The sequence below is a fragment of the Solea senegalensis genome, linkage group LG20 (assembly GCF_019176455.1).
Source record: "Solea senegalensis isolate Sse05_10M linkage group LG20, IFAPA_SoseM_1, whole genome shotgun sequence".
Taxonomy (NCBI): domain Eukaryota; kingdom Metazoa; phylum Chordata; class Actinopteri; order Pleuronectiformes; family Soleidae; genus Solea; species Solea senegalensis.
This window is the reverse complement of record NC_058039.1, coordinates 7,279,781-7,299,778: the sequence shown is the minus strand read 5'-3', so window position 1 is coordinate 7,299,778 and position 19,998 is coordinate 7,279,781. Positions and strand designations below refer to the sequence as shown.

At 42.8% G+C, this 19,998-nt stretch overlaps 1 protein-coding gene across 1 annotated transcript; it reads left to right on the top strand.

Moving 5' to 3' along the window:
* The first annotated feature begins 3,587 nt into the window (after positions 1-3,587).
* LOC122786645 (E3 ubiquitin-protein ligase MYLIP-A-like) lies at positions 3,588-19,390 on the top strand. Its single transcript, XM_044053095.1, has 7 exons — positions 3,588-3,826; positions 6,225-6,415; positions 14,527-14,712; positions 15,908-16,105; positions 16,409-16,573; positions 17,438-17,861; positions 18,547-19,390. The coding sequence occupies exons 1-7, from the start codon at positions 3,740-3,742 to the stop codon at positions 18,739-18,741; spliced, it is 1,446 nt and encodes a 481-aa protein (XP_043909030.1). The 5' UTR covers positions 3,588-3,739; the 3' UTR covers positions 18,742-19,390.
* The last annotated feature ends 608 nt before the right edge of the window (positions 19,391-19,998 follow it).

Here is a 19,998-nt window from a genome sequence, read left to right as displayed (position 1 = left end):
CCACAACAACGACAACAACAACAGCCGCAGCAGCTCTGTCAGCGTGGCACATTCTGACATAATCTCTGCTTCAAGAGAGGCACAGCTTTGGCTGGGCACTGATGACGCTGTGATGTCATGAGCCCACATGTATGCATGCATGTGTTCACAAACACACACACACACACACACACACACCCCCCTGCGTGGCAATGTGTTCATACTCCACTTGATCAGCAGCGACTTGCCTCAGAGGGAGGTGATGTCACTACACATGATGTCATGCTTAGCCGCAAACCAAGAACCTACAAACGGTCAGTGTCTGTGTGAGAGCGCAGATGACAATAAAAAAAAGATGCCCTACCCCCAAATTTGACCTAGATGTGTAAAAAGAGGGAGGAGGTCCTAATAGAGGCATTTTGTTTGAGTTTGTTGAGTGTACGTGCACTTTTAACTGTATTGTTATTGAGGTTCAGGTTTAAATGTTAAGATGACCTAAGAAAAATTGACTAATGTAATAATTTGATAGGAAAAGAGTGGATGAAATTTCTATTACACATGTGTAAATATGCTGGCATTAGTCAAAAATAAGGCTGAAAATAAATACATCGCTTTCAACCTCAAACAAGGTGTAGTGGTGAACACTCTTGTCCTTGCTGCAAGAAGACCTGGGTCTGCAACCCAGTCGGACCACAGTCCGGCTTCCTACCACACTGCAAAATCATGCAATATGGAGGACAAGATAAGTTGGACACTCTAAACTCACTGTGTGAGTGTGAGAGTGGAGTGTGATGGACTGGCGAACTGTCCAGGGTGTAGCCGGCCTTTCGCCCTATGTCAGCTGAGATTGACACAGCTCCCCCTGCGACCCTCATGTAGAGGATAAAGTGGTAGAAGATGGATGGATGGATATTTAGCAGTTGTTTCCATAAATTATTGTCCTATGTCCATTTAAAAACTTTAAATACATACATGATAAAAGCAGTTAATATCTTAACTTTGCGTCGTTGAATTGGGGTATAAAAGTTTGATAAGTTTGATGTCACTGGAATCTGCCATCTTATTTAAATTTAGAGCACTGCAATTAAGCCCGACTTTAAAAAAAGGATGAATAACACTTGGATTTAGTTATTTAACTCACGTTGTTCAGTTCAAAACACAATTTTCTGAGTATTTCACACAGTTTATCTTCTTGCTTGCGTGCATGTCTGTTATAATAATTGGGAGAGCTGTGGGACAGTTAGAGAGACAAACTCACAGACTTTAACAGCTGTACCCACAGCTGCTCCCCGTGTGTGCGGCTGTATGTGTGTGTAGCAGTGACTACCTGTAGTCCCACGTCGTCAGTGGATGTTTGATCACTCACTATCTTCCTTGCTTTCCCATTTATGGCTCTGCTTGGGCCATACGTCCCTCTCGTTCATTCTGTGTGCACCTTCTTACGTCACCTCGGGGTAAAAGGCCACTAACCACCGCTGACTCCAGACTGGCTGACCTTATCAGACACACAGATGCATACATTTCCTGATAAACTCTGAGGCTGAATGTCACTGACACTGCGAGAAAGTCACTGGTATGATCCCACTGACTGATATGAGACGACCTTCCTGAACACTTACATTCTACACATGAATGGGCCTTTTTCCACAGCGCACAACATGGAATTAAGCCAGTTAATCCAAGAATATGCACATGTGCCTCTCCCTCTGTGGCCTGTCAAAATATCTGCCATGAAAAAGGCCCGGGGAGGTGATTAACAAAGACAGCTTGAAGCCAACATTACATAACTACTCTCAACACCTCTGCTATCATTGTAAGAACCACATGTCCTGAAATGCTGATGAGAACGGTCGCTATGCATTTTAATCCACCTTTCACAGTAGAAATAGTTCATCACGTGTGAATATGCTGTCACCATTTAAACCAGTGAGTTTATCGAAAACCTCATATCCCAAGTTTTGTTGGGTTTAATGTGTAAATGCTTTAATGTAACAGTGGAGTTGTTCCCCCCCCGATTCAGTGGTATCAGAGTCAATATTACGTCATGTATGCATTAGTGACAGAGTAGACAAACATGGAGAGGCATTTCTCTAAAATGTCCCTCTGGCAGACAAATATACAGTACAGTATAGTATAGTATGGTATATATACAGTATATACATGGCTCTAAAACCTGCTCTGCTGTAGTTAAGAATGTGTTATTTTTACACATACACTGATGAATGATAGCGAATTTGACCTCTGCATTTTAACCCGTCCTTATTACACACCAGCAGTGAACACACACAAGTCAGGCCCAGTGGGCAGCACTTGCCTGCACCCAGGGAGCAATCGGGGGGTTGGGTGCCTTGCTCAGGGGCACTCCAGCCACCAACCTGCTCCTGGATATAAACCGGCAACCCTCCAGTTGTGGCAGCACTTTCCCACTGCATCCGATGGCCTCAGCTGTCTCCCAATGCTGGAATTACAACCTTTTAATGCAGAATAATGTGTCACAAATAGTGGTGTTGCAGGAGAAGCTGTATAAACACTGAATTATTAAATCCCATATTACAGACTACTGACCTTGTTCCGAATAACACATTATTCAGATTAGGATGATGATGTCTATGATGAATTGCCAATAAAATATTTCTTATTCATTTTAAGGGAATCAGAAAATGCTGTTTGTGTAATCCAGATTATTGTGTTTGCATTAGTTGCTCATAAAATATTAATGTCTACTGTATAAATCCAATCTACATTAAGTGAAAGCATTTACTCCACGTGTTGTAATCAGACTTTCACTTATTTTAAAATATGGCTTTATTAGGATTGAGGTATTCAAGAAATGACTGTCCAGTGATGGTTTTAATTTAGAAATTGTACTTTAAACTATTCTGCCAAATATAAGGTCACACAATCACTATTCAATCTATTTTAATGTACGTATTTTATTTGTATTACTTTCCATATTTGTTATTTGTATTATACTTGTATCCTTCCACTTTTTTTAAAATTGTATCTGTGCTTTCTTTATATATAGTTCTATGTGTATCCTTTTACTATGTGTCTGTTTTCGACACATTTTTATTGATTCTCTTTTTATTGTTTGTTTTCTTCAGTTTCGTTTCTTTGGCGTTGTTGTATAAAAAGAGCTTCATAAATAAAATCCTAGGGACTTAGCTCAAAGTAAGTGCAGGGAAGGAACGATGACATGAAACATTCATGCAGGCATTTGGACAGAAACTACACATTAGCAGGACGGAATGTTTTCCCCATTATCTACCAAACTATTTCCAGACTGCATCACCATACATTATTCACACAAACAGAGGGAAGGAGCAGCCGCACACTAAACTCACCAAGGTCTGCTGAAGTTCACTCAAACTCATTTCAGCAGCAGGTGAGTTGATTGAAAGTCCACTTTTCCGGCAGTGGGGCCACATGGGGGCGCTGTGGACCTCTCACACTTCTCGGCACGAGCGGCGAGCACGAGGAACGAATGTAATTCGACCTGTGATTGGTCGACGCGGGGCAGTGATTACATCAAGTCGGCGGTGATTGGGCAGCGGCGAGTGGGCGGAGCTTTGCGCGGCGTTTCATTGATATAGGCTACAGCTGGTGGTGACTATAGATCAGTCACACACGGAGAGAGAGAGGGAGAGGGGGAAGAAAGTAAAGAAGGATTCATGTAGGCGTTATTTTTCATTTAAAGAAGGCTCGAGAATTGTTTTAGAGTGTGGCACAACCAAAGATTTGAGAGGACTCACAAGCCAAGATGCTCTGTCACGTTACTCGGCCGGATTCGGTGGTGATGGAAGTGGAAGTTGACGCGAAGGCGAACGGTGAAGACTGTCTTAACAAGGTAAGCTGCTGATTCACACTTTACGTTTATCTGTTCTGATAAAACACAGCGTCACTGTGGACGAACCAGCACGGTTGTGTTTATCCTTTTATACGCAACTTACTGTGTTGTTTATACTTGCGAACTGTTTGTTTACCTCGCTGCTTATTTGCTTTTCGCCGCGGTGTATAAAATAATGATAATAATAATAAAAAGTTTAATCTTTTATTGCACAACAATTGACATAAAAAATAGTGTGCGTGGACTTTTATGTTTTTACTAGATAAACGGCAATAAAAGTATGGACACATTGTTGCACATGGGACGTGAGGAAACATAGTGTTCTTTCCCACGGCGGGCAGGAGGGAAAAACACGCACGTAGACATAGATGTGACATGAATTATTTTATTTATTTATTTTTAAACTGTCTATTATGGTTGTAAATGTGGGATTGACACACGCAAACAGTAAAGTTTCGATGCACCGAAGGGACAATTCCCAGCTCAGTCACATGCTGGTGTCTTTTGTTGAGGTTACTAGAGTTCATTCTGCCTTTTCCACGCAGCGAGCCTCCTCCTCCACTCGAACTACTGAAACTTCCGCCTCAAGTTGCTGAGAAATTCATCACCACCTCACACTTCCTCCAGTTCTTCTTCTTCTTCTTGTAAAATGTAGAGCACTCATCATATGTGTTTTATGTATAGTAAATGCTATGAAGGATAGAAATGTTACACAAAGTGCTTCACATGAAACACAATGGACCCACACACACACACACACTGACATGTAGAGCTGCAACTAATTACTTTCATAATCGATTAACCTGAATTTGTTTGTTACACAAAATGTCAGAAAAATGTAGATTGGTGTGTTTCTCAAACTTCGACATGACGATGTTCTCAGATGTCTTGTCCCCAAACCAAAAATATTCACATTTGAGAAGCTGGAAAAAACAAAAACAATTCATTTAAAATCAATTAATGTTACTATTTATACGTACCTTACTTTAACAAACACATTCACTCATTCACTCAAAGAAAGGCCAGAATAGATCGATAAGGTAAGGAAAACATTCACAAAAAGTATGTGGGATTGTGATGAGACTTAAACTTTTACTTCCTCCGTCAGACAAGGGCAGACGATGTTAATCTACAATGTGATAAAAGCAGCTTTCTCTCCTCATGCAGACAGACATGAGGAAGTTTGTAATAGTTTTTCCCTCAGAGGGAAATGCTACAGGGCCTTTTGTTCCCAGGTACATATTTGTATGCTGACATAATTCTAATATCCAAATTGGGATTATTGCCAAGTAGATTTTTAAATACTGGAAATTAGCTTCATTGTTGTGAAACACTGAAGCGAATTTCCATTAGGCCTATAAGAACGAAAACAAAACGTGTACATTATGATTGCAAGTGCAGTAAGTTTCTTTTTCTTTTTTTTTTTTTAATCCTTCCAATTACAGCCGGAAGGATTTGCTTTGGCATTGTTGATCAGTAACATTGTAACCATCATTTCAGTTACAGGAGGCTTTGACCAATCAAAGCGAGGACACTGTTAATAGCTGTGTCGTGACAACTTAACCAAAAACTTAACCTTGCCACTCTCGCGGGACGTGACATCTCTGACTCGTTAAATCCAAAGAAATGGGAAGACTGGTGTAAAATTGGCATCCGAACATTTAATCCACAAAAATCCAGTCACATCAACCAGTCTAATGACAAAAAACTATCAAACTCTACCCAAAGCCATATGGGTAAAGAGACACTATAGTGACGGTCACAAAACTGTTTCCTTGTCCTGCTCCATCCACCATGAACTATACTTTACAACAGCAGGACAATTAAAGGAGCCTTAAATAACCCTTTGAACAATATTAAACACAAATGAATACAAATATAAAGTGCTAAAGATGATGAAGTTAATAATATATTCCTTATTACTAAACACCCAACATCCTGTTCCACTACACGTTCTCAGGAAACACGTTCTCTCTGGTGGCTACAGCTCGCTTCTCTGCAAATAACTCTTGAAGTGTCTAAAATAGAGTCAGACAGTAAATACAATAAAAACGTATGTCGCAGTGTGTCAGAGAGACACTGCCCTGGGTTACCTGTGGTGTACGAGCTGACTGCGTTTGACTGTTCATATGTTGGGAGCAGCTCATGACAGAAAGCCACAATCCCCACCCCAAACATGTGTGTTTTAATAACGTGTTAATGAAACACAACGGTTTGCTGCTGTGTCACTAACGGTTCTAGGAGCCGCAGCATGAACTTTCCTCTGTCCACATGATTTGATATGGTCTCTCGTACGCTTTCCCACACAGTCAGGTTTTAGAATCCTCCTTGAATGGCTTTTGTCTCTAATCCACTTCAGTGACCCGTTTCTTTTATCTCTCTCTCTCTCTCTCTCCAGGTTTGTCGAAAGTTGGGCATAATTGAGGCGGACTACTTTGGGCTGCAGTTCACGGGCAGCAAAGGGGAGAACCTGTGGCTGAATCTGAGGAATCGCATATGTCAGCAGATGGATAATGTGACGCCATGTCGACTGAGGCTGCGGGTCAAGTTCTTTGTGGAGCCTCATCTAATTCTTCAGGAACAGACGAGGTACGGTTACAGTTCACGTGCTGGCGCAGGTCTCGCTGCTGTACACTTGCATTTGAAAGTACGGACTTAATTACTTTTATGACACACGTTACCTTTAGACTTAAATCTGGACTGTGTGTTTCAGTAAATATGCGTTTATTTCTTAACGATCGCACGTGTCATGCAGTGAGTCATGCCGCAGAAGACGATCATTCGTGAGCTCACACAGCAGAATCTGATCACTTTGTTTCCACCACAGTGGAATGCCCTGTAGTAACCTCTTCTCTCAGCCCTCCCCGGGTTACTATAGGTCATATTGCTGGCTCACTAGACAGGAAATGTGATCCAGCAGCTCTGGGACTCCGGGACTCTGTGGCAACCCCCGGGGACCCAGAGCCAGGACCTCTGTCACTCGCCCCCATTCAACTCAAAATAACTTTTGTTGTGCTTTTTGTTTGAATTGTTTATGGCCATTTTTGTCTGAACAAAAGCTCAGCTCCCCCTATTTTCAGATTTTGTGCAGATGCTGTTTGGAAATGGCCCGACAGAGCCCGTGTAGGCTGATTTCACAGTTTTGTTTTACGGGAATAAAGCACCATTGATAGACAGAGCTAGAGACACAGTGACTGCTGTTTTTATTATGTCTGAAAAAGTATCACCATATGAATTTAACGCGCAATTATCGGAGCAAATGCATCTGAAATATGATAACTACGTTTTTATTGAAACTCGATAGCGAAAAACATGCCGTAACAAATGATCGTACTAGTTCAGACAACAGGATTATTTTCCTCCAGCGCTTTTTCCTTGTAGATACATTTAATGCACTCACAGCCCGGAGAAGAACTCTTTTACTCACTGTATCTGCTGTGACACTGCTTTTTAATTTCTACTCCAGGCACTGTCATGTGTCTGCTTATCTCAGCATTGGTTCTGGTGAGCCAGGGCACACTTGTGTATTGAGGGGGGGAGAATTCTGTTTGGTGTCTTTTAAGCTGTGCCACACAGCTCTGTCCCTGTGTCTCGCACACGCAGCGTGTCTCTCGAGCTGTTCATTAAACTGACATGTATCTGCCTTGACCAGGATTTGTCTGGCATTCCAGTAAGCTCAGAGTTTCTCCCCGACTTCACCCGCTGACCACCCTCCGTGCTCTGACATTGCCTCTCTCCTCCCTTCACTGTGTGCCATGAAAAAGAAAGACGTCAAATGGTCTCGGTCCAAAAGTAAACAGTTTTTTTGTAAGATTTCCGTCAGATAAAAAACTTCCTCTTTGTCCATCTTTCTCTCTCCTTCTGCCCCCACTCTGGTCCATATTTGGCAACCTTTTGAAGAAGAAAGGGAAAGGCAGGCGGGGGGGGACACTTTAGGACACTTGGCTGCCTGTGCTCTGACCTCCACTAGATTAGCGGGGGTTATCAACAGATGGCTGTCGTTGGGTGGGGGGGGGAGTAGGGGTTCTAGGGTTGTGGAAAAAAGGTGAGATAAAGATGACATGGCAGGCCTGGGTATGTCTGGTTGCAGCTAATAGATAGCCTTTCATGGTGAGTGCTACCATGCTGTCAATTTGTGTGTTAATTTTGTCCTGTCCTTCATGCCATCCATCTGCTCAGATGTGATCATTTAAGTGTGTGGGGGGGGGGAGACAACCCACTGGTTTTTAAGAGATGAGGGCAATATTAGTAGTTTTAGTTATATTTTTCATTTAAAAATGCTTGGAGGATCTGTCAGGTTTGCATTTCACTCACCATGTGTGCTGTCAACTTTGACCTACTTAGGCCATCCACACAGGCATGTTCCCAGGCAACAAGTATAGTCACACCTCGTCATGGCACTCACTCAAAACCTTCCACTTTGTTGTCGTACAGTTTTATTACATGCATATTTAAATAACTATTAACAAAAGAAACTTTTAGATCATTTATATCAACACAAACTTGCTCAATAACAATGCAGCATATTTCTGCAGTGCTGTAATTAGCGTGTGTGTGTGTGTGTGTGTGTGTAGGCTGGAGAAAATGTTCTTGGCTTTGTACGAGCAGCAAATCCAAAAACGGCCAATGCGGTTGCACGTCTCTGCGCTGTGATGAGGGGTGGGCCTCTTTTACGCCCTTTCTTATAGATGTATTACATAACCCGCTGTGGACTGAGTGTGCAGTGAGCCGCTTATATAAGCTACTGTGTACTCTGCTGCCACGTAAAGCCCCAACAGTTCACTTTAGCGTCCGTGCTCACATGCAGCTGACGATTGGGACACTTTGTGCGAGTTCTTTTTTTGTGTCTTTCAGACGTGCCTGCATGTACTGGAAAAAAATGTGGGAGAACCCATCCGTTTCTTTCTGGACAGAAATCTACATTCGGATCTTATTTGAGTAGATGGTGACTGCCAATAACACAGCTGTTTGGACCAGTTTCAACAGTAATATGTTACCTATAAAGCCTGTGGCAGGGCTGTTTTTTTTTATTGCATACTACAAAAGTGGCCATATCTATTTGAAGTACACAGATAAAGTCCCCTCATCAAAACCCTTTTTTCTTTATCTCATTTCTTAGTTCATCCATTTGTGCAGTGTTCAAACCTTGAGTTGTTTAAGATGGATTAATCATTGTTTTTTTTCCTACAAGATGAAAACAAGTTCTTCAAAGCATAGGTTGCTTTGAAAAACATCTGATTTGCATTCATCTGGATTTCCATGACGTTGTTGTTTTTTTTCTTCGGTTAAAGGATGCCGACCCAAGGGCCTCAACAACAGCCCGTCTTATCTGCATCATTTAACACCACTTGCTATGGGGGGGTGTTTCTGGTTTAAAAATGTGAATGTTTCCCCCCTCATTATCTAATGTTTAGCATTCTGATCAGGCAAACAGTGGTAGTTACCCTCAAAGGGCACAGCTCTTAGCACAGGCTTTTATCAGAGGTCCTCATTGTTGACCTGTTTACCTCCTCTGGGGCTAAGCTTATCTTTAACTTACACCCCGACTCAAATCTAAACGGGTTTAATCATTACACGTCGTAATTGTTCCGTTTCCAACAGAACACACATTTACGTGCAGTGTAGCTCGACATGGAGTCGTGCATGAAAATAAACGGAGCACAGTTTGGTTAACATATTGATGCATTATTGATTTGTACTGGGATTTTCTTTGCTTCTACCCCAGTGCATTCTGGAATGGGTTCCAATCGTATGTAGTAGGACTGTAAAAATAAATGCATCATACTTATCATATTTAATGGATGACCTCGGACTAGATGTGTTGTGTAATGGTAACGTTCTACGTGCAGTTTCAAAATCAAACCTTCAAGCTATTTACCCTGTATTCTGCACACTGTATATTTTTGAAAAATTGTGCTTCCCAACCTCAGTTTCCCCTGAGTTGAGAAATATCTTCGTTCTTTTCTTTGTTACGCACCCACCAGTGACACTTGGACCTGTTAGCAAAGATGGCGGACACTGTTTACATTCTGGGAATGAGGTCCCGCCCCCTTCGAGTGGGTCTAAAAAGTGCGGAATTAGTGTTGCAGTTTCAAGCCTCGGACCAAGACTCAGACCAAGCATCAAACTGAGGATGGGAAGCGCGTTTTTTTGAAAATACTACCCCTATTCTAGTAATACAAAGCTTAATGCAAATAAGTGCAGTTTTCCTGTCAAGTCATGGATTGAGATATTATTGACACAACACATCAACAATCTGCATGAGCCGCACTGTACAGTTCTCATGAATTATAATTATAGTATTGCACGAAACGCTTACTTTGAATCTGTTTTTGCAACATTAATTTGAACTTTCATTTCACTTGCCTGAACCAAATGTTCTGCAAAACAATACTTTTTGGCTTATTTGGAGATTTAAGAAAGAAACAAACTAGTATTAATGAACTTACTTTCCCCCATTAGTTTTGTTTCCTCTGTTGTGCACTCGAGTAACCCAGCCCTACTTTTCCCGATTCATAGTCGTAACATTAGCTCTCCACCCAAGAATAACAGAATTGTTCTGTATTTGGTGTTTGACCTTAAGACAGATGCCGATCGTTAATCACCATGTACACCGCGTGCAGAGCAACAGCCTGTAACACAAAGCATTTAGGGTACAAACGGCGTCTTTGTTGTGTTGCAGTGAAGAGTACAGTTCAGCTCAGCGCAGAGCAAAGGCATATTTGTGTTGAAGTTATGGCTCGGGAATATTTACTTTACAAACTTTCCGCGGATACTTGAATGAGCGTTTATAGTTTTGTGACTTTCTGTTGAGCGCACACTTGAAGACGACGTTCATCAGAGTTTACTAAAGTTCATTGACAGCGAGTAACCTCGCCGCACGGAGCTGCTGGCAGTAGTCTGTCATTTGACTAGCTCACAAACTGCATTGTTGAGAGGTCTGAAACTCCTCTGGTGATTGGCTGGATGAGTTACAGTCTCTAGGCAGAGGTTTTAGGTTTCATTTTGTGGGGACGTTGTGTTCTTGTGTGTCGAGAGTCAGCTGACACTCTGCCTTGAGAACAGACACTGGGTTTGGAGAAAAGCAGTTTGGTTTTATAGACGGGCGGGACAGACAGACAGACTGAGGAGAGTTTAGTTGATTTTGTGAAGGCTCTGGTTACCGTGGTTACTTTTTTCTATAAACCCCCCTTTTTTTTTTTATTATAGATTCTTAATGCGCTTCGACTTTTGTTGAAATGCACAAACATGGCATTTTTGAATATACTCATGCAATTCAGTTGTCAAGTTTAACAAGGAGAGAAACTTGAATGATCTCATCCCAATCCTCTGAGCCGAGCTCTGCAGCCAGTGACCTATTTTCAGATTGTCTTCCTCGGTCTTCAGGCTTGCGGTAATTGAATTATTCCAGTCAGGCAATCAAGTATTCAAACTCCGCCGCTGCATCTCACATGACTCGGTGTGCATTCATTAGGATTATGAGCTTTTAAGACTTTGATTTCAGGATATCTGTGAAGGACCAAACAATGCTGATGTGTATATAATTATGCAGTTAAAGTAGGCCAGGAGACTTCAGTCTCAACACCGGCTTCCTGTCATTCAGTCTGTGCGCCTGGTGCTTCAGTGAGGAGCAGTTTAAAAAGGCAGGGCTCTGATTACTGCAGTGCTTTTAGACGATTCTGTCACGATGCTGGTCTTTGTTTTCTTATGGTGAATGAGGTTTACAGAGAAGAGGGTCAGTGTCTCATATTAGTCCTCTTTTATCAAGGATTCTACCCTATTTGCCCTTGATTATTTACACTGAACCAAACAAACACTATATTGTCTCCCCTGTGTTGGATTACTCAAAAGCACATCCAGAAATAGAAGCATGTCATGTTGACATCTTTGATACTGACATTGATCCAGCTCTGGCTTCACTGCCACCTGAGTCAATGTTTGTACCTTTTTTATATAAAGCGGTGAGGATAGAGGGAGTTTACACAAGGACGATGTAAAAGTGGAGAGTGAAAAACTTAAAATCTTTAAGTTAAGCACATGGATCATTTCTTATGTTTCTTGTCTTCTGACACATTCAGTCACATCATAATTTGTGCAAGAAAATCCTGTTGAGTTAAATCAAATCCTTCTTAACCAATCAACCTCAAACACAAGCGGTGTCCCTGGTGCGTGGTATAGAGTTGACGTCTTTGAACAGCTTTTCTACTTAATAGAGGGCAGCAAGTCCTCTGTATTTCTTTGTTTTTTTTAATCATATATTCAGCCTAAAGTATGTGAGCACAGTTGAATTAATAGCCAGGAAAGGTGGATAAATTTGTCCTCTCTTTACTCGTAGCAAATATTACATGACACTATGGTTGCATACAGCGCATGTTTAGAGCATTAAGAGTAGTTGTAAGTCTACTGTAGATGGTTGTTTTTGTTGTCAGACGTGCTGTCTTCACGTCATTGTGTTTGGCAGAGATGCATATCTGATACCTCGCATTTTCCCCTCAGGGCATTTGGAAAGGAACATCTATGACTGAACTGTAGTTACCTCTGTGGAAGCCTTGTTAACCTGTTCTAGTGTATACTGCAGAGTTGTTTTCATGACAATCGGGTGTTTTGCGTAAGCGAGGAAAAGCATGCACACCTGTCGAGACCCACATGTGGGAGCGTCAACCACACACGTCGCGTGTCTTGCTTTGGCGAACAAGTGGCCAAATGTTACCCGCTGCGACGCCTATGATGCTACAGATGATCGGTGGAGGATAAAAAAAACGACAACAAAAACAGTTGACACTTAAGATTTTAAATGGCCCGCCCGGTGGCACAGTGACTGATATTAACCTCATGTCAATCCCCGGCGAACTAGAGTAACCTCCGCAGCTTGCCCTCTAGTAAACTCCCAGTCAAGTCAGATCTATTGTTTGCGTCAGGCAGGTAGCTATCTAGCAGCGGCCGTCACATGATCCCTGCTGAGCCTGACACAATGGAGGGCAGTGTTTGTGAGTGTGCGCGTTGAAGGGAATGGGATGTTTAACACCATATCAAAGCACTGTTTGTTATGCCTGAGGCTCGTCGGCTATGGCGCGCGGTTGTTATGGTCTGGCTGGATCGGGGGTGGTGTAAACTGACTCTGTTATTGTGCCTCGCTCACAGTTGCTCTCGCTACTGTTGATACTGCGCGGAAGCACTGTAACCGTGTGCTGGGCGAGGTGTGTCCCGTGTTGTTGCATACTGAAGCTCTGTTACAGTACACACGTGCAAATCCAGCCAGACCAGGTGCGCGCTGCTCCCTCAACAACACGATAACAGAGGAACTCTCACCAGCTCATCACGGGTTTTCTCAGCGAGTTGCGTTTTCCACATAAACACAAACATAATAAAAGGTGATGAGATGTTTGTTCTGCATCTACTTAAAATGTTGTTTTGAAATATCCTAAATATCCTAAAGCCACCGTGTGACCTGATTTGCACAAAAATGACTCTTTGCATCAGAGGAAACGGCCCAGAGGACATTTTTGCCATGAGAATAACAAGCAGTTTAGAACTCATTTTGCTTTAGTCTGCAGTGGGTCATTATGAGCGGGAAAAGTGCAAAGTGTTAATATGACAGCTGTGAATCTAGAGCATTTGTCACCACAGGATGAGGAAGTTGTGTGCCGAGCATACGCTGTATGATTAAGGTGACGTCTTCGTCTCCGTATGCATGGACCCTGTTGCACTGGCTTTGTAAGAAACGGGCTAGAACATATCACTGTGCGCATAAACAGGAAGAAAGCCATCCAGCTGGTTTGTGCAAGCAGGTAACCTTAAGCAGGTCGGCGCCTAAGCAATCTGCTTAAGGTGGCCGTGCAAGAGGTCAACTCTGAGAAGCTGCTCAGGTTACTGTAGTTTAAAGCTCCTCATGACACAAGGGCTAAGTCAGTCAGGGTGTTAACTCCTTGTCACGTCGTGTCTCCCGCTGCGAGAAGGAAAGAATTCCTCACATCTTCAGGTCAAAACAATGGAAAGGCCCTGACTTACCGTGGCTTCTTTTTTGAGAATTTAAATGTTTTCTTTGGCCACACCAGAACTCAATGTTCCCGTTCAATCCTTCAGCCCAAACAATAACAATAGTTGTTTTCTGACCGTTATTAATCTTTGAACTGTTTTCCCAAATACTGTTCCATAAAGCTCCACCTCCCTGTTTTGTTTTTTTTTGTTTTTTGCTGCGTCTGGCCAAACAGCAGTATTTATAACATGAGCGGGTTACTGAACAACAGAGCATGAGACCCATAACTGCATTTACTCCCTCAGATACTGTACAGGCACTGAGGAAATGGGTCAATTTTCCAAAGGTCATTCAGTCACATACAGTCGCCCGCTTCCACTTTCAGAGCCTATTTAGTGAATTCACACACAGAGGAAGTTGTATTGGTGGATTCTGAGAGAGGAACTGAAAACGAGAGAAAGTGCAGTCTTTGTTTTGAATGAACAAATGTCACCGTTGCTTTTTCCTGCTGTTACACACACACACACACACCTGCTGTATATGGTGTAACCCTACCCTTATATTGACCACCTGCTGCAGCCTGTGTTTTTACCCCAGACAGCATGACTCCTCAACAGCTACGCTATAAAAGTCTGTGACTGCTACGTCATTGATTGACAGTGTTTTTTTAATGTTCTAATGTTACTTAGTCTGACCCACGGCATGTCTTCTGTCTGTCCAACAGGCATGTATTCTTCACACACGTGAAGGAGGACCTCCACAACGGTCACCTCCGTATGGCATCGGAACAAGCGGAGGAGCTGAGCGCGCTCCTGGCGCAGGCAGAGTTTGGTGACTACAACCAGAACACAGCCCAGTACTGGTACTCGGAGCTGTGTGGAGAGGAGCCCAGCACCGCGACTACCAACAGGTACAAGCTGCAAAAAGGAGCTTAAACATAAAGCATTTACTGTATGTACAGTTTGGTTTGATTTGGCATGTTGTGGCCAATCACTGATCCATGTTGACATTTTATGTCCATAACCATGCTGCGTATGGGTAATGGCTGCAAATGTCATTTAAACTGGTATCGTTTACAGAAAAACAGATTTAAATTGATTTTTTTGTAGCATTCTTCTATATTTTCTTAGCCAGAATAACTTGTCTTTTATTTTATTATATGTATGTGTTGCCTGTCTGACAGCAGTGGCACACACTTGACACACACACACAGCCCAACAGAGCAACTGACAGGAAGTGCATTGCACGTGTCAGCAGAATTCCACTGTCAAAAAACTGTACATGTTGGTGTTTTCTCTTCAAATGGAAAAGAGGCTGACAAAATCACCACGGCAACTACTGTTTCTATGTTTTTTTGAGAACCTGGCTCCCACAATATCAACTAGAATACCAATCTACTCTACTCTACCACTCTGTATGACTTATTCGACAAATATCTAAGTAAGTGGGGAAGGTTTGACAAAGGTCAACAACACATTTGACACGGCGACACTTGTCCTGCCCCCAAATGTTGGGAACACGTCCAGAAACTTCTGCTATGTTTCCATTTTGAACTTCCCTCTGGAAGCATGTGTTGTGCACATGCTGCTGCATCTCCCAACGCTCCAACCCCTGAAATGAATCTTCATCAAGGGCACGGTGCAGCTGCCAAACTTGCTATATTGAACTTTGTCTCGATGCAATATTGAGCCGACAGACAAAAACATTACTACACCTACGCTTCTCCTCGGCGTGTGTGTGTGTGCGCGTGTGTGTGCGTGTGCGTGTGCAGGGGCACGAATCCCCCAGCAGCTCGTATCTCTGACTTTTAGACAATCTCTCGATCAGTACGGTGTTGTATACCATTTTTGTATTCCCCATCACAGCTCAGCACTGATCTCAAGTATAGTTAACATCAGAGCTTTCTGCCCAAAGGCACATTTAATACCGACAACTAAAACACTCACAACGAGTGACACGTGTGTCCTGCTTGTACACTACACCTGTCACCGTGAGTGTAATACAGAACATGTATATGATGAACTGGTGTCATAAAGCGTAGTAATAGAAAGGAAACTAAAGTGGTTTCTGTCTCTTCTCTCCTTCCTCCTCCTTTTCTGCTGCAGTATCATATCCAGACACAAAGCTCTGGAGGGTTTGAGCCCAGGCTCGGTGGAGTACCAGGCTCTGCAGCTGGTCTCGTCTCTGGAGCATTACGGCGTGGAGTGGCACTGGGCTCGCGACGCACACGGTCAGCGGTTGGCCATCGGGGTCGGCCCCGAGGGAATGGCCATTTGCAAGGAGGATTTTAGTGTAGTCAACAGGTATGTGACACCCATCCATACTAATAGGTAATTGTACTTTTAACCTGGGGCCCTGTGTTTATTAAACCTTGTAAGTGAATAGTACTTGCAAAACTGGGAAATTCTAGACTCCTCGGATGCTATTTTCATGATTTATTGATGACATGACATAATGCAGCTGCTGACCAAACCAATCTTTTTGACCCGTTCTAAAAGTGAATGTTTGTACTATTCACATACACACCCACAGTTATTTAAAAATCCTTTTTTTGGCTCATGTCTTTCACACACTCAGTAAACATTTCTCACTTTGTGTCGTTGCAGAATCAGTTATCCCGTCATTCAGATCGCCACCCAGTCGGGGAAGAGCGTGTACCTGACCGTTACCACGGACACAAACGACAGCGCCGTGCTCCTGTTCAAGCTCATCAGTAACCGAGCAGCCAGCGGACTTTACCGGGCCATTACAGAGACGCACGCCTTCTACAGGTGAGCGCTGCTGAACACGTACAGTTCCCACATCAGTGACTCTGTGTCTACACACTGTAGCTGTACACTTAATTAAGGAGGCTGCATTAACTTTGCTTTCCAATAAAAAAAAAAAAACAACTACCTTTTTAAATTGTAGATAGAGCTGTAGTGTAACTCACGATGAGCAGACATAATTAAAATGAATTCATGAAGCTCCGAGCCTTGTGATGATAAGGTAAAGCAGGACATTGCCAATTAACCTAAAATATCTTTATACACAGTGCACTCTTTATGGTTTAAATACATGAAGTGTTGTAACAGACGATGTCATGTTCATGACCTAAATGTGTGTTCATGGATCGCACAGTTCAATCTTTGTGTGTGAGTGTGCGTGCATGCATTTCTGTGGTCCCAAAGACAAAGGTAGCGAGCACATTTGTCAGTCCTCACAGTGAGTAAAGACTTTTTATGGCGAGGTTTGTGGTAGACATGAAGTAGTTGGACGTTTAAAAGCTGATGCAAATGTCTGAGATTCTTCACAACTATAGTGTAGAGGGAAAATGCCAATTTGATTTGATTGAGCAGGCACAATCAAAATGGTTGAGCTATGAAATTGTTCTCAGTCAAAAGACCCAGAAGCCAGCGCTCTCCTTTAGTTTCAGGGACGACTTCGAGCTCAGAGTATGCAGATATTTTCTTTCAGGCATGTCTTTAGTCTTGCTTTTTTACTTCTCCACAGAACTGTGTAAACATAAGGTTTTATCTAAATAAATGGTGCAAGAGGAATGTTAAATGAACACAGTCATACTGTCAAGGACAACTTGTGCAAGTGATTATGTCCTTAAAGTTTTTTTTTAATGGATTCATCGCTCTTGTTTTCAGGTGTGACACGGTGACAAATGCAGTGATGATGCAGTACAGTAGAGACTTTAAAGGCCACCTGGCATCACTGTTCCTCAACGAAAACATCAACCTCGGAAAGAAATACGTCTTCGACATCAGACGCACCTCCAAGGAAGTGTACGACCACGCCCGCCGCGCACTCTACAACTCCGGTGTCGCCGACCTGGACTCGCGCTCTGGCAGCGGGGAGCGCTCCCCTCCCTCGCGCTCGCCGTGCAGGGACGACCAGCAGGACGGGGGGCTGGACTGTAGCAGCTGCCGGCAGAGCCGAGCGCTGCAGGAGAGGCTGCAGAAGCTCCGCGAGGCTCTGCTGTGCATGCTGTGCTGCGAGGAGGAGATCGACGCGGCCTTCTGCCCGTGTGGCCATATGGTGTGCTGCCAGACCTGCGCCAATCAGCTTCAGGTGAGCCGAAGTGATTTCACCTGGGGAGACAAAGCGCTTTAGCAACACTGGGGAGGAAGAGGGGGGAGTCATTAGTGTGGAAACACACTGGAATATAATTGTTGCTGTTTTTTTTGGCTCTTGACTCAAAGCACAGCACGTTATGCGTTTGCAGCTTAAATAAAAGCTCTTTAATTATACTTCAGTTCCCGCCTCTCACCCTTTTTATGGTCTTTAAAACAATATCCAAGGCTTTTGCGTACACTCTGCCGACCTGATTGTCCCTTTTCTTAATCAGCTAAATGTTATCCTGTGCGCGTGTGTGTGTGTGTGTGTGTGTGTGTGTGTGTGGATTAAAGCAGCGCGACAAATCTCTCCTCCGCAGCTTAATCTGGAAATGTGACCCAGCTGATAGATGTGCGAGTGAGTCGGTAGAAACTTGGAACAGTGTTCCATTGCTATCACTTATCATTATTTATATTAAAGCGGTGCGTCATGATTAAGCCCGTCTTTTGAACTCTAACTTTTAGTTTTTAACAAGGAAGATTCCTGGCAGGATTTCAGAGTAAGCTAACTAGCTTAAGGGCTATAAGCTAATAAAGTGTTGAGAGTATTAAAGAGATAATTTCGAGCACTTTTAGATCTGGCTTAACTGTCGTTTTTCTCTGATAGTTGGCTGATGTTTCCTTTCCTTTCCTTCCCTCAGTTGTGTCCTGTATGTCGGTCAGACGTGGAGCACGTACAGCACGTCTACCTGCCCACGTGCACCAGTCTGCTAAACCTGACGCTGACCGACAACCACCAGCTCCACAGCAGCGTCCCAGCGCCCATCCACAGAGGGACGGACTCTCCTCACACCTGCTCCGCCCCCGAGTACGAACAGAAGATCTATCACTCGTGAAGGAGGACGCCGCCGCCAAAGCTCCAACTTCAAACTTTATTTCAACGCAAATCAGCCAGACTCTGGCCTCGTAACCAAGGAACATTTGTCCTGTGTGTCAAACAAAGACTGAGCATCAGCGCACACACACACACACACACATACCACTCCCTCACTTTTCAGTTTGTCCAGTTGTTTCTTAAGTTTGTTGTTATTTTTTTGTGTGTCTCATTTAGTCCATATCCTTTTTATTTTATTTTATTTTATTTTAAATCTCAGTATTTGCTGCCACATCATTTTAGGTTAGGCTCTTATTATCCTTGTTTGTTTAAATTCTTGCATCAGTTGACCTGATGCAGAAAAAAACATTGTCATGTTTATGAATGATGTTGTTTTTTAGTTTGATCTCAGGCTCCTCCCCAGAACCCCCTCCCCAACCATAGGACATAGGAATGTCTGTGTTTTACAGTAGCAAACCTCATTGTCTTTATTTATTTTTTATTTTTAAACAGTTTGAGAACGGAGTTTTTACCGTCTAACAGAGTGAAATGCTCTTCTTTTTTTTTCTCCCCCCCTCTCCATCAAATTTGTTATTTATGTTCCACGTTTGCTCTGCCAATGAGGATGCAGCACTGATCTGGTGATAGCACTGTGATCTAATGAGACACAATCGGTGATAAGAACACCTTGATCTCTTTCTGGGATCATTTGTTTTTTTTTTGTTTGTTTGTTTTTTTTTAAACCCACCAGAACTGTATCACGCAGACACTCCGTCAACTTCTCACCTCGAAACGGGTTTTTGATGATTAACTGCCACTTTTTGTCCAAAACAAAATGCCTTGTTTGACAGAGTGCTGCACTGTTGTACGCGTCCACAGCCGCAGACGTGGATCACTAAAAGATGCTTCATGTCAGACGTGGAATCATCGCAATCTGTGAACAAAAGCTGCTCACTCTGAAAAACCAGAACTTTAAATTTCCTGCTCTGCGTGTACCAATGTGTTGTTTTTGATATATGTATATATTTTTTTTTAAAGGGTACTAGGAGATCTGCCTGTGCAATACTTGCTTGCTTTTTTAAAAAGCTTCTTGTTTTCAAGTTTTATTTAATTTCAGAGACTATATTTAAAAGGAAAAAGAGGAAATTAAAAAAAAAAAGACTACACTGTCACTTTACCAAGGAAGTTTTCCATTTTGTCTGTAGGGGATTTGGCCTTAATGTAGCAGCAACACTGTTTTATTATAAACCTTTCACAGATGTTGTTTTCGGACGATTTA

What these genes read in the sequence shown, in the direction of transcription:
- LOC122786645 (XM_044053095.1), top strand. Translation starts at nt 3,740, where the DNA reads ATGCTCTGTCACGTTACTCGGCCGGATTCGGTGGTGATGGAAGTGGAA. An exon ending in GTGAAGACTGTCTTAACAAG is followed by an intron (nt 3,827 to 6,224) that starts GTAAGCTGCTGA and finishes CTCTCTCTCCAG; the next exon opens with GTTTGTCGAAAGTTGGGCAT. An exon ending in ATTCTTCAGGAACAGACGAG is followed by an intron (nt 6,416 to 14,526) that starts GTACGGTTACAG and finishes TCTGTCCAACAG; the next exon opens with GCATGTATTCTTCACACACG.